The sequence below is a fragment of the Echiichthys vipera genome, assembly GCF_963691815.1.
Source record: "Echiichthys vipera genome assembly, chromosome: 2".
Lineage (NCBI taxonomy): Eukaryota > Metazoa > Chordata > Actinopteri > Perciformes > Trachinidae > Echiichthys > Echiichthys vipera.
The window spans coordinates 32,944,245-32,957,042 of NC_139827.1; the positions used below are offsets into that span (position 1 = coordinate 32,944,245).

The following is a 12,798-nucleotide window of genomic DNA, read 5'->3' on the forward strand; positions in this document are numbered from 1 at the left end:
GTGTGCCTGTGATCAAGGCACACAAACCCAACAGCAGAGCTGCGTTTCATTAGTGGTTCAACATGCACTCCTTCACTTCCCCTCAGTAGGCTCATGGTGGCCAGGCTGCAGCACTCATGCTCAACACTGGACCAATGTCTGCGCCGAAACCTGATCTAAATCATGATTATCATCATTATTATTGCCATGATAGATCGCAAAATAACATTTGTTCAATGTGTTAACAAATAATGTTGAGAAGAAACCACACAAGTCAAGTATAGATATATAAACTAAAATGATAGAGTGACACTGCAAAGCATGTCAGATGGTGAAGTCTTTTTAATGACGATAAAGTTGCTTTATTTTATGCATATTGTTCTTTAATGGTCAGCAATCGCAGAGTTTTACATCTATTACTGTCTGCCACCTACCCATGGATGTATTCTCTTGCACCAAATGCATAACTGCAGTGCATTGTGGGTGATCTCCACCCCTGGAGTGTCGATCTCACCAAGTTACCTTCAGTTTTTTAGACTATTGGAAGAACAGTTAAGATGGCGGTAGGGATTCCCCCGAGGGAAAGTGCTGAGTGGACGTGAACGAGGGCGTGTTGAACCAATATTGAAATGCAGCACTGGAGTGGAGAATCTCAACAGCTGAAAGAAAACAGCATCATCATGGTCTGCCTGTTGTGTTTTCTCCCAGGTCTCCCGGCTGTCATCACCACCTGCCTGGCACTGGGCACCAGGAGGATGGCCAGGAAGAACGCCATCGTCCGCAGCCTGCCATCTGTGGAGACGCTGGGGTGCACCTCTGTTATCTGCTCTGACAAGACAGGAACTCTGACCACCAACCAGATGTCAGCCTGCAGGGTAAGAACATGAGGGAGCAAGGTAACATCACACTGATGAGCCAGTCAGCCTCATTCAGCTCTCAAACCGCTGGTGCCGTCCAGTGTTACAGATGACATCACGGTCACCATGACACTGAGCAGGGATACATGAGCATCCAGCAGCATGACACAGAGTTTCAGCGACTTGAAAATCATGAAGAGTAGTTTGCTAACTACTGGCTTGTCATATTACAACTAGATTAACAAAGACTTAAGATCACTTACATTCTGTCTAAGATAGATTATAACCGGTTTTAACCGATCTTAACCGGTCAAGACAGATGTCCGTCCTCCACAGAGCTGGGTCTGTCTGATGTTCCTGCCTGTAATAGGGAAGGTTTTCGTTGCCAACGTACTCTACGGGGGAATTGTTGGGTCTATGTTTATCATAGAGTGTGGTCTTTACCTAGTCTGTAAAGTGTCCTGAGATAACTTATGCTATGATTTGGCACTGTAAATAAAATTGAATTGAATTGAATTGAATTATACAGAATATTATATTATCATATAAAAGCCAGTAGTCATGGCTGAGTGCAGGCAGTCACGTAAGGCGTTTTTCCATTGGGGTAAAATGTGGCCGCTCCGAAAGTTTCAGGCCACACCCTCTCAAATCAGTTACAAAAAATAGGCCCCAGAGGGATTTAGGAGACTCTGGAGGTGACGTATCACCGAATCGGTTTAGATCGCTGGTGATGAAGAGAAATACAGAATGGTTGCAGTTTGATTTAAGGTGGCTGGTCTGATTCACAACACAAAGAAAACACTCCATATTAAAAATTCTGGGCACTGTAAAAGTGTTTGTTGACAGACAGGCTGTCACCCTGCTTGCAGTACTGTGTGTGTGTGTGTGTGTGTGTGTGTGTGTGTGTGTGTGTGTGTGTGTGTGTGTGTGTGTGTGTGTGTGTGTGTGTGTGTGTGTGTGTGTGTGTGTGTGTGTGTGTGTGTGTGTGTGTGTGTGTGTGTGAGTGTGAGTGTGTGTGTGTGTGTGTGTGTGTGTGTGCGTGCCTGTGCCTGTGCCTGTGTGTGAAAGAGGGGGAGAGAGAGAGGGAGCATGCAGAAAAATTTGGGCCGTTTTGGCGAAATAGACCCGCTTCATTCAGGGTATTTGACCCAAATGGAAAGACCCCTATAACGACAGGTAGCTCAGACAGGCGGGGTAAAAAAAACAACAAAAAAAAAGTGGAATATCAGTATTTTTTAACCTGGACTCTATTTCCCCTTGTGTTTCTGAGTAAGTGACCAATGGAAACACGTTTTTTTTTTTAAAAGTGTCCAGTATTGAGTGGAATAATGCAGCCTGGCTGCTGTGAACCGAGCTGCAATGTAATCAAAACAGGGCAACTACACACCGACAAAATATGTCTACTAAAAATACTTGTGTTTGCCACTGACACAGGCTCAGATTGTTATCACAAGTGTCTGACCGTATTGAGGAGAGATGGTGAAGTCTTGTTCTGAAATCTCACAGGGTGTTGCCTGAAAACAACAGAGTGGAACTTCAGAGAGGGAGAGTATCGTGAAATGTAGCTTTGTGTTATCGAAACCATTTTTCATAAAAATAATGGTTTGTTCAGAATGGTTCCAACATGGAGCTCCACTTCACACAGCTTTCATTTACTAACATTACCTTTGGATGCAGAAAGGCAGATGTTGAGGCTGGTTGTGCTACAAATGGATCATCCTCATAACTCTGGATCCACTGCACCTTCAGACCATCAGGTCTGCAGTTTGACCGGGACACTACTGCCAGACAAAGAGAAGAAGACATCCTCCCAAAGCCCATTTTACTACAGAACACTGCTGTTAAAGAGTGGAGACACTTGCTGCAGACAGAGCATAAATGTCTGACTGTATTATATAAAAATGGAGAAGTTGGTGTTATGCTGCCATGCTTTGGTGTGTTGCTACTGATGCAGATCAACACAGTAACTTTAGCTACTAGCATTGGCCTACCTCCGCTCTGTCTGCATCAGGTGTCTCCACTCTATAACAGCAATTCTCTTTAGTAAAATGGGCTTTGGGAGGATATCTTCTCTAGCTGGCAGTAGTGTTCCGATGGTCTGAAGGTGCACTGTAACCAGAGTTATTACGATCCATCATGCATTTTTTATTAAAAAACCGGTTTCAAACTGTTGTATTCTGGCAAAAACCTGTTAAAGTGAAGGTTTCCATTGTCACTGTGTGCACAAGATTGCTGTTGCTGCTCATGGAGGAATTGTAGGGTCTATGTTAACCATAACCATAAGTCCTAGAGTGTGGTCTTTACCTACTCCATATGTAAAGTGTCCTGAGATAAATTTTGTTATGATTTGGCACTGTAAATAAAATTAAGTTGAATTGGCAACAAGTCACGTTGCTCCTTAACTTCTTTAGCATCTTTCCAGAATACAGTCAAACCTAATAATCTGAGCCTGTCAGCGGCGTACATTGACGGTGTGCACTTGCCCCTTTTGATTACGTTGCAGTAGGCTCACGGTGGCCAGGCTGCAGCACTCATGCTCAACACTGGACCAATTTCAAAAAATGTTGTTCCCATTAGTCACATAGATCCAAAAACATGGGGAAATAGAAGGTTCAGGCTGAAACTTTTAATTTCAAATATTTTTATTTGGATCTTTCAGACACATATGTGTATGTTGATCACAAAGTAGACAGTAGATCCTTCTTTGAACAAACAATAAGTGCAAGGTACACATTAACACAGTTCTAAAGATTAGCTTATGGTGTAACCCCCTCACAGGAGTCAGGCTTACATCAAGGGCCAAAACTGAGCACATTTCAAGTTCATGTTGTTTGGGCATTATGAAAATATAATAAAAAAGGATCCCATGTTTTAAAGAACTTTTTTTCTGAGCCGCCGATAGAGAACCGCGGCATCTCCAACTTGAAACAGGTCGTTATGTCTTGTAGCCATAGAAGACACTAACCCTAGGCCCCGCCCCCTCGCCGGTGAAAACTGAGAAGACCTCAGTGTTCAGAGGCGCTAATTTGAACAGGAGTTCAGTTTATAAAAATAAATTTGATTACATTTGAGGAATTAGAAGTAACATTTCCATATTTATTGATAGAATGATGGCAGAAAGAATGGTGTCAAAAAGATGCAGTGAGTGTGTGTCAGAGAGAAAGACCACATTTTCACCCTCATTTAACCTGAGGTAGACAAAGCCTCGGCTGTTTGTTTGGTTTCACAGAGCTAAACTAAAACGACAGGATATTAATGACAGAGAAAGGGATCGTTGTCATAGTTCTGCATTACCTGCTGATTCAGCGAGGTAGGAATAATGTGTGGGGATGTCACCTTTGGACACTGAGTGGGCTCCTTTACCCACTTCTCCTCCAGTAAACTGGACAGACAAATGTTCCCTAATTCTTTGATTTTATCCATAGAACGCAGATCATCACGCGGCAACGATGGATTACAGCTGTTTGCCTGACTAACGTTAGCCATTACAGGAGGTTTCCAGGCCGGTTAACCGCCAGTCAAAGCCGGCAGTTGGTTTCACCAGAATGGGGGCGTGGCCTCGTGTTACTCTCGTCCATTGGCTCAGCGTGGGCAGGGCAGCATCCCTCCATCTACAGGCTGAAACATTTAAACTTCTTTAAGACTATGAGACATGTAACCTGCTAGGTTTAAGTGAATTGTTATTTCCCGCCTGTAGTTCTTGAGCAGGTAGGTAATGGCTTGCTGGAATGTGGACCTAACTTCAAATGTGACCTTGTAATATTATTGAACTAATCAACTACCGCACTGTCTGTCTCTGTGTGTGCATGTGTTTGTTTAGATGTTTGTAGTAGACAGTGTTGCAGGGGAGCGCTGCAGCCTGAGCGAGTTCACAGTGACTGGATCTACGTACGCCCCTGAAGGGGAAGTGTGAGTGTCTAACACTTAACCCTTAACCCCTGACCGTTTATGGATTATGGATGGATTTGGATTATAAGATCACACGATTTTTCTCCATTTTACTTATCATTTGTAAATGTTCCCTTCTTTTGCTCTATCACGGTTTGCGCTTGTGTCTTTCCAGTTTTAAGGACGGCTCAGTGGTGAAGCCCAGTCAGTATGAAGGCCTGGTGGAGATGGCCTCCATCTGTGCACTGTGCAATGACTCATCGCTGGACTATAATGAGGTTTGACATCACACCAGCATACACTACCGTTTATGGTGCCGGAACACTGACAAGTGGAATCTGATTCTGAATTTGAGTTTCCACAAATACTGTCAACAGCATACTCTAACCCCTGTTCCTTCTCTGTGTGTGTGTGTGTGTGTGTGTGTGTGTGTGTGTGTGTGTGTGTGTGTGTGTGTGTGTGTGTGTGTGTGTGTGTGTGTGTGTGTGTGTGTGTGTGTGTGTGTGTGTGTGTGTGTGTGTGTGTGTGTGTGTGTGTGTGTGTGTGTGTGTGTGTGTGTGTGTGTGTGTGTGTGTGTGCGCGTGTGTGTGTGTGTGTTCCAGGCAAAGGCTGTTTATGAGAAGGTTGGGGAGGCAACAGAGACTGCCCTCTGCTGTCTGGTGGAGAAAATGAACGTGTTTGACACTGACCTGAGAGGAGTGAGCCCTGCTGAGAGAGCTACGGCATGCTGCTCTGTAAGTGTGTGTGGGTATGTGTGCGTACGCGTGTGTGTGTACTTTAATTTGAGTAATTTCCAGGTCTGTATATGTATGAAAAAGGGAAAAAAGTATGGAAATGTTTGTGTTACTCGTCAAATATTACTTATATGTTTAAGGTGGTAGGTCATGTTCATCTAACATTACTTACATGTTTAAGGTGGTAGGTCATGTTTGTGAAACGTTACATGTTTAAGGTGGTAGGTCATGTTCGTCTAACGTCACTTACATGTTTAAGGTGGTAGGTAGCGTTCGTCTAACGTTACTTACATGTTTTAAGGTGGTAGGTCATGTTTGTGAAACGTTACATGTTTAAGGTGGTAGGTCATGTTCGTCTAACGTCACTTACATGTTTAAGGTGGTAGGTAGCGTTCGTCTAACGTTACTTACATGTTTTAAGGTGGTAGGTCATGTTTGTCTAATGTTACATGTTTAAGGTGGTAGGTCATGTTCGTCCAACGTTACTTACATGTTTAAGGTGGTAGGTCGTGTTCGTCTAACGTTACTTACATGTTTTAAGGTGGTAGGTCATGTTTGTCTAATGTTACATGTTTAAGGTGGTAGGTCATGTTCGTCCAACGTTACTTACATGTTTAAGGTGGTAGGTCTTGTTCGTCTAACGTCACTTACATGTTTAAGGTGGTAGGTAGCGTTCGTCTAACGTTACTTACATGTTTTAAGGTGGTAGGTCATGTTTGTCTAATGTTACATGTTTAAGGTGGTAGGTCATGTTCGTCCAACGTTACTTACATGTTTAAGGTGGTAGGTAGCGTTCGTCTAACGTTACTTACATGTTTTAAGGTGGTAGGTCATGTTTGTCTAATGTTACATGTTTAAGGTGGTAGGTCATGTTCGTCCAACGTTACTTACATGTTTAAGGTGGTAGGTCGTGTTCGTCTAACGTTACTTAAATGTTTAAGGTGGTAGATCATGTTCGTCTGACGTCACTTAAATGTTTAAGGTGGTAGGTCATGTTTGTCTAACCTTACATGTTTTAAGGTGGTAGCTCATGTTCGTCTAACGTTACTTACATGTTTAAGGTGGTAGGTCATGTTTGTCTAACCTTACATGTTTAAGGTGGTAGGTCATATTCGTCTAACGTTACATGTTTAAGGTAGTGGGTCATGTTCGTCTAACGTTACTTACATGTTAAAGGTGGTAGGTCATGTTCGTCTAACGTTACTTACATGTTTAAGGTGGTAGGTCATGTTTGTCTAACTTTACTTACATATTTAAGGTGGTAGGTCATGTTTGTTTAATGTTACTTACATGTTTAAGGTGGTAGGTCATGTTCGTCTTACGTTACTTACATGTTTAAGGTGGTAGGTCATGTTCGTCTAACGTTACTTACATGTTTAAGGTGGTAGGTCATGTTTGTGTAACGTTACTTACATATTTAAGGTGGTAGGTCATGTTTGTTTAATGTTACTTACATGTTTAAAGGTGGTAGGCCATGTTCATCAACAAAGCCGACATCTTTGTCCAATCGCCCAGCCCTACACTGAAGTGTACTGAAGATGAAGTGTGCATAGTGAAGATGTTTGTGGTTCTTTTCAGGTGATTAAGCAGCTGATGAGGAAGGAGCTGACGCTGGAGTTTTCCAGAGACAGGAAGTCCATGTCCGTCTTCTGTTCCTCCAATAAACTCACCAGGTCTGCCTCTGGGGCCAAGATGTTTGTCAAGGTGTGTTCACAGCCCTCACTATAACACATTACATTATCTGGAGACTGTCACGACTTGTCTAATCTTTCCCCTTTCTCTGCCCAGGGAGCTCCAGAGAGCGTACTAGAGCGCTGTAATTATATCCGGGTCAGCGGTTCTTCTCGTATGCCTTTGAGCCCGGCGGTGCGAGAGCAGATCTTGTCCACTGTGCGGGGATGGGGATCAGGCAGAGACATGCTGCGTTGCCTCGCTATGGCAACCAGGGACACGCCCCCTGACATCCACTCCCTCAACCTGGAGAATTCAGCTGTTTTTGCTGACTATGAGGTGATGATAATGATGATGAAACACCGTATCCACATCATACTTACAGGTATGATGATAAAGAATAGTTCCATTGTCAAATCCGGCCGTGTCTGCTGAATGGGAACTGGAAACGCTCCTCATGTCGTCTTGAGACGTGTTCAGGGTTCCTACACACTCTGGAAAAGTATGGAATTTAATTTGAGTCGTTTCCAGGCCAATGAAGCACAGACTGTTTTATTTTGTAGTTCCTGGTTAATTGTCCATCTATTCTGTTCCTGTCTGTAGGTGTTACAGGTTCATAGTTATTAATTTCACTTTTTTAGCATTTGGCTGGAATAAAATGCTGTGGGTTGAATACGTAGGTAAAAATATCTTGTAATTACTTGGCAAAATAATGGCATACATAGTCAGAATTTAACATGCGTGTTAAAAGTTGGATTTTAAAACCATTTATTTATGTAATAAGCATCTAACAATTGGTATTCAGGTGTTTAATATTGACTGAAAAATCCTCTGAGAAGTCTGGAAATTTGAGTCTGGAAAAGTCTGGAATTCAGAAATGGAAAAGGTGTAGGAACCCTGAGTGTTGCTGATGCCTGAACTGCTCCTCCATCTCTCCCCTTTTCCCAGTCGGACCTGACCTTTGTGGGCTGTGTGGGCATGCTGGACCCCCCCAGGAAAGAGGTGCTTTCTGCAGTCCGAATGTGTCGACAGGCTGGAATAAGAGTCATCATGATCACAGGTAACACACTCGTTTCATCGCACACCATATACGTGCATAGACACACCTTTGATACACATATGCTCAGAAATATATCAGATTATTAGAATAAGGGTGCACTCACACTGTCCATTCGTACCGTGCCCAAGCATGATTCACAGCTAAAGTTTAGCGTACGATAGATAGATATAGAATAGACTTTTAATTTCATTTCTCATCCTTCTGGTATGAAGGGACACAATTTTAGTTGTTTATAGCTGAATAACATCCCCTTTAACGTGATTTTTAAAAAAAAAAGTGAAATAAGCATTTTCAATATGTATGTATTCGTAGAAATATGTATTTACCACAGCTGTAAGGAGCTAGAAAACCTTTAAAATGGACCTTGAAAGTGCTTGAATTTGACTTTGGAAAATGTGTAGGTAAACAGACTCTTATTTTGTAGTCAAGCTTCATTTGGTCATTTGGTCATTTAATCTGACAAAATTAGCATCTGCAACCAAAAGGTTCAACTCTGAACATCCAGGACTGTTAAAGTGTCTCTCCACCCTACTTTACACTAAGAGTCAGTGCTCTGATGGTTAAAGTGTAAAATCATCCCATGGTCTTTTCTGGCACTTGCATACATCAAGGCATCAGGTATCTGATGAAGCCATCGAGACAGTTTTTTTACTTGTTACAACTATTAACGGAGAAATCCAGGAGAGTCGCTAACAGCCGGAAGTGGCTAACCCTGATTAGCTCAGGGCAGTACGATGAAGGTCTTTTTTTACCCACTAACACTGCTGAAAATAACAGCAAACCTCTCCAGCAGCATGAGAAGAGTCCCTACACAGAAAACAAAGCACAAACAACATAGTTAGTGAAGCCAGAGTTTATTAAAAGAGTGTTTTAAAGACTTACCTACTGGCCCCTGTACCAGCTCCTCTCATAGTAAAGTCCATTCAAGTGGATTACCAATGTCAATCCCAAAGGAAGGAGCCCATTGGTGCTTTGTTTTCTGTGTAGGGACTCTTCTCATGCTGCTGCAGAGGTTTGCTGTTATTTTCAGCAGTATTAGTGGTTAAAAAAGACGTTTGAATGCGTTTGCCGTACTGCCTTCACCTTAAATAGCTCATACAAGGAAAAAAAACTGTCTCAATGGCTTATCTGATGTTAATAAGTGCCAAAAAGACCACAGGGTGATTTTGATGATGATGATTTTTTACACTTTAAGACTACTCAACCAGTGAACAGGGTTCTGACAGAATGCACATCAGAAACGATGAGAGAGAAGCTGCTGAGCTGAATGCGGTGCAGTAGCTGCTCATTGACGATCCCTGATCTGACACCAAATCCACACAGTCATTCCACCCAGGTGCACAAAACAGCACATGAAAGCAGCCCATGATCCGCGATACACAATGAACACCCTGCACCAGCAGATCAGTCATCTTCCACACATCACTGACAGCAGATAAAACGTGACCAGGGCAGAGTCGTGCACACATATTTAAAATTCATAAGTCATTTGAACTATAAACATGAATTCGTTTTTTGAGATATGGTCATTTTTTAATGAACAGAGTGGGAAGGCGTTGTGATAGTTTCCTCTGCAGTTGAAACAGGTTTTACACTGGAATCAAGTAATGCGGTGACGTCATCATGAGAGTACATCAGCATCACATGAAAGATTGAAGCCTTAGCTCTCTGTTCAAAAAAGAATTAACGCTCTAGATATTATGTTTTTTATTTTAGATCGTTTTATACATGATCAAGTGAACAAACACCACCAATGACTCTTCATGTTTCTCACCAGGGGACAACAAAGGGACAGCCCTGTCTATCTGTCGGAGGGTGGGCATCATCACGGAGCAGGAAGAGGAGCAGGAGGGGGTCATCGGGGCCCTGACAGGGCGGGAGTTTGATGAGCTGCCCCCTCACCTGCAGCGTCAGGCCTGCAGGACAGCACGCTGCTTTGCCAGGGTGGAACCGGCACACAAGAGTCGTATAGTGGAGTACCTGCAGAGTCTCAGTGACATCACAGCCATGGTGAGTTTGTTTCAGTCATTCAAAGCTCTATTTAGGCCTCGAAAATCATCATTGGGGTTTGTTAATGGCAAATTGACTTTATATGGTGCCTTACTAGTCTTCTGACTACTCAAGACGCTTTCACACTACTTATCACATTCACCCATTCACACTGATGGCAGTGGATCTACAGACCATCTTATCTAATCTAACCATTCACACCACATTCACACACCTATGCGCAGCACGGGGAGCAATTTAGGGTTCAGGGATCGAACTGCCGATCTCTCGAAATGTAAGACGACCCGCCTCTTATTTTCAGTAACACAGAGAGAAACACAAAAAAAACAGAACAATAGTCAATGAAAAAAATGCCCACTAAGGGGTAGTGGTTTGAGTGTGGAAATGTCCACAGGTAATGAGCGTCCATCTTAAGAGTGTGTTGAAAAGAGTCCAAAGGGGATTTATCATGGATGAACACTCTCTCTCTCTATTGTCTTGTTTCTTTCAACAAGACCATGCCAAACAACATTTTGCATGTATTACATGAGCAGGGCTCTGTACTAAAAGAGTCTGGGTGCTGCTATGTCCTCCTGTAGTCCAGACCTGTACACCATTGAAAATGTTTGGTACATTATAAAACGTGAAATAGTTCAAAGGAGACCCTGAACTGTTGAGCAGCTGATATCCTACATTGAGCATGAATAGTAAAACATTCCACTTTCAAAATGACGGAGACTGGTCTCCTCAGTTCCCGACCACTTACAGAGTGTTGTTGAAAGAAGAGGGGATGCAGCAGAGTGGTAATCATGACCCTGTCCCAACTGGTTTAAATCAAAATCTAAATGAGGATATCATTTTCCAAAACTATTTTAAAAAATGTGTTTCAACGTTTAAGTTCTCTTTGTGCTTTCAATAGCATGTTTTTTTCCCTTTTTTGAAACAGGGTTGTACTTGAAGTAGTCTCAAAGGTGTGTCCGTATGGTTTCAGACAGGTGACGGGGTGAATGACGCTCCTGCACTGAAGAAGGCAGAGATCGGCATTGCTATGGGCAGCGGAACAGCGGTGGCCAAGTCAGCCTCTGAGATGATCTTGGCAGATGACAACTTCTCCACCATCGTGGCTGCAGTGGAGGAGGGAAGAGCCATTTACAACAACATGAAACAGTTCATCAGATACCTGATATCCTCCAACATAGGAGAGGTCGTCTGGTTAGTAAGAGCCGATATAAGTGGAAGTACTAACTTTCAACACATTCAGTTTATGGATCATCTGACTGTTTCCTTCTCTTCCACCTGTCCTTCCTTCCTCCTCAGTATTTTCCTTACGGCTGCACTGGGCATGCCTGAAGCGCTGATCCCAGTCCAGCTGCTATGGGTCAATCTTGTCACGGACGGTTTCCCAGCAACAGCTCTGGGCTTCAACCCTCCAGACCTGGACATCATGTCCCGCCCTCCTCGCTCCGCCAAAGAGCCTCTGATCTCCAGCTGGTTGTTCTGTCGCTACCTCATCATTGGATGTGAGTCACGAGCGTGGGACAGAATGGCATCCACAAATTAGGAGCATTTATACCACCACATACTCAAAATCTCCAGATTATTTACTCATCTTCAGAGTATTTTACACATAATCTGCTGGCTACAAACCAAATAGTTACTGACCCGCGTTCCCTGCAGGTTATGTGGGGGCTGCCACTGTTGGAGCTGCTGCCTGGTGGTTTATGGCTGCCCACGACGGACCGAAGCTTTCCTTCTATCAACTGGTAAACACAAACACTGTGTACATATATAATACATATAAGGGCTAGGCAACAGTGTTATTTCCGACTTTGTTTCCTCCACAGTCACACTACCTGCAGTGCACCGATGGCCACGTGGAGTTTGCTGGTGTGCAGTGTTCAGTGTTTGAGTCTCCATATCCCATGACTATGGCCCTATCTGTCCTAGTTACCATAGAGATGTGCAATGCCTTGAACAGGTAATACCAAAATATACACAGCCAAATGAAAGCACATATCCTACAGTGCTGTCCAGTGTGAAACAACTCTCTCGTCTGAAATGATTCAGGTTCAGAGAACATACTCAGTCCTTACACAACACACACAGCTTCAAAATTCACAGGCAAGGTTGATATCAGAGGCAACAGATCGACACACATGGGTCACCACGAGGCGATACCGATCAGCAGCAGATTAAGCATTTTCTTATGTTTGTTAAGCTCCCCCTCCACTCAAAAAAAGTGAGTGGACTATAGGGCATTTGACTCACAATCAGATTAAGGGATAGAGTCTTCTCAATAAACGTATTGTTTATCAATTAATATTAGCTATCACAAATAATTTTCAAAGTTAATAATAAAGTTAACTCTAGCCAAACTCGAGCACATCAGGGCACCAACAGCATAATTGATGAAGAGTGCCAGCTAATATTAAGTCTGAACTATCAATTTAGGATTATGATTAATAATTGACTTAATAATCACTAAAAAAAATCACTATGTCAATAGCTAAACAGTTGAAGGATTTGGGAGTTCTTACCCAGAAGAGGTCTGCACATTCCTCTTTGTGTAATATTAAATTAACAAACGTATTGTAAACACAAACATTAATTAAAATATGCA

The 12,798-nt window shown here is 42.8% G+C and overlaps 1 protein-coding gene across 1 annotated transcript in view; it reads left to right on the forward strand.

The window, feature by feature from the left end:
• The window catches only part of LOC310962742 (sarcoplasmic/endoplasmic reticulum calcium ATPase 2), a 43,488-nt gene that overhangs the window by 22,462 nt on the left and 8,228 nt on the right, over positions 1 to 12,798 (forward strand). Inside the window, exons 10-21 of the mRNA XM_083935299.1 lie at positions 688 to 854; positions 4,657 to 4,745; positions 4,900 to 5,002; positions 5,327 to 5,458; positions 7,037 to 7,162; positions 7,247 to 7,468; positions 8,078 to 8,189; positions 9,967 to 10,199; positions 11,170 to 11,390; positions 11,496 to 11,698; positions 11,856 to 11,941; positions 12,023 to 12,156. Of these exons, the coding sequence (XP_083791425.1) occupies positions 688 to 854; positions 4,657 to 4,745; positions 4,900 to 5,002; positions 5,327 to 5,458; positions 7,037 to 7,162; positions 7,247 to 7,468; positions 8,078 to 8,189; positions 9,967 to 10,199; positions 11,170 to 11,390; positions 11,496 to 11,698; positions 11,856 to 11,941; positions 12,023 to 12,156 (1,828 nt within the window). The remainder of the gene's footprint in view (positions 1 to 687; positions 855 to 4,656; positions 4,746 to 4,899; positions 5,003 to 5,326; positions 5,459 to 7,036; positions 7,163 to 7,246; positions 7,469 to 8,077; positions 8,190 to 9,966; positions 10,200 to 11,169; positions 11,391 to 11,495; positions 11,699 to 11,855; positions 11,942 to 12,022; positions 12,157 to 12,798) is intronic.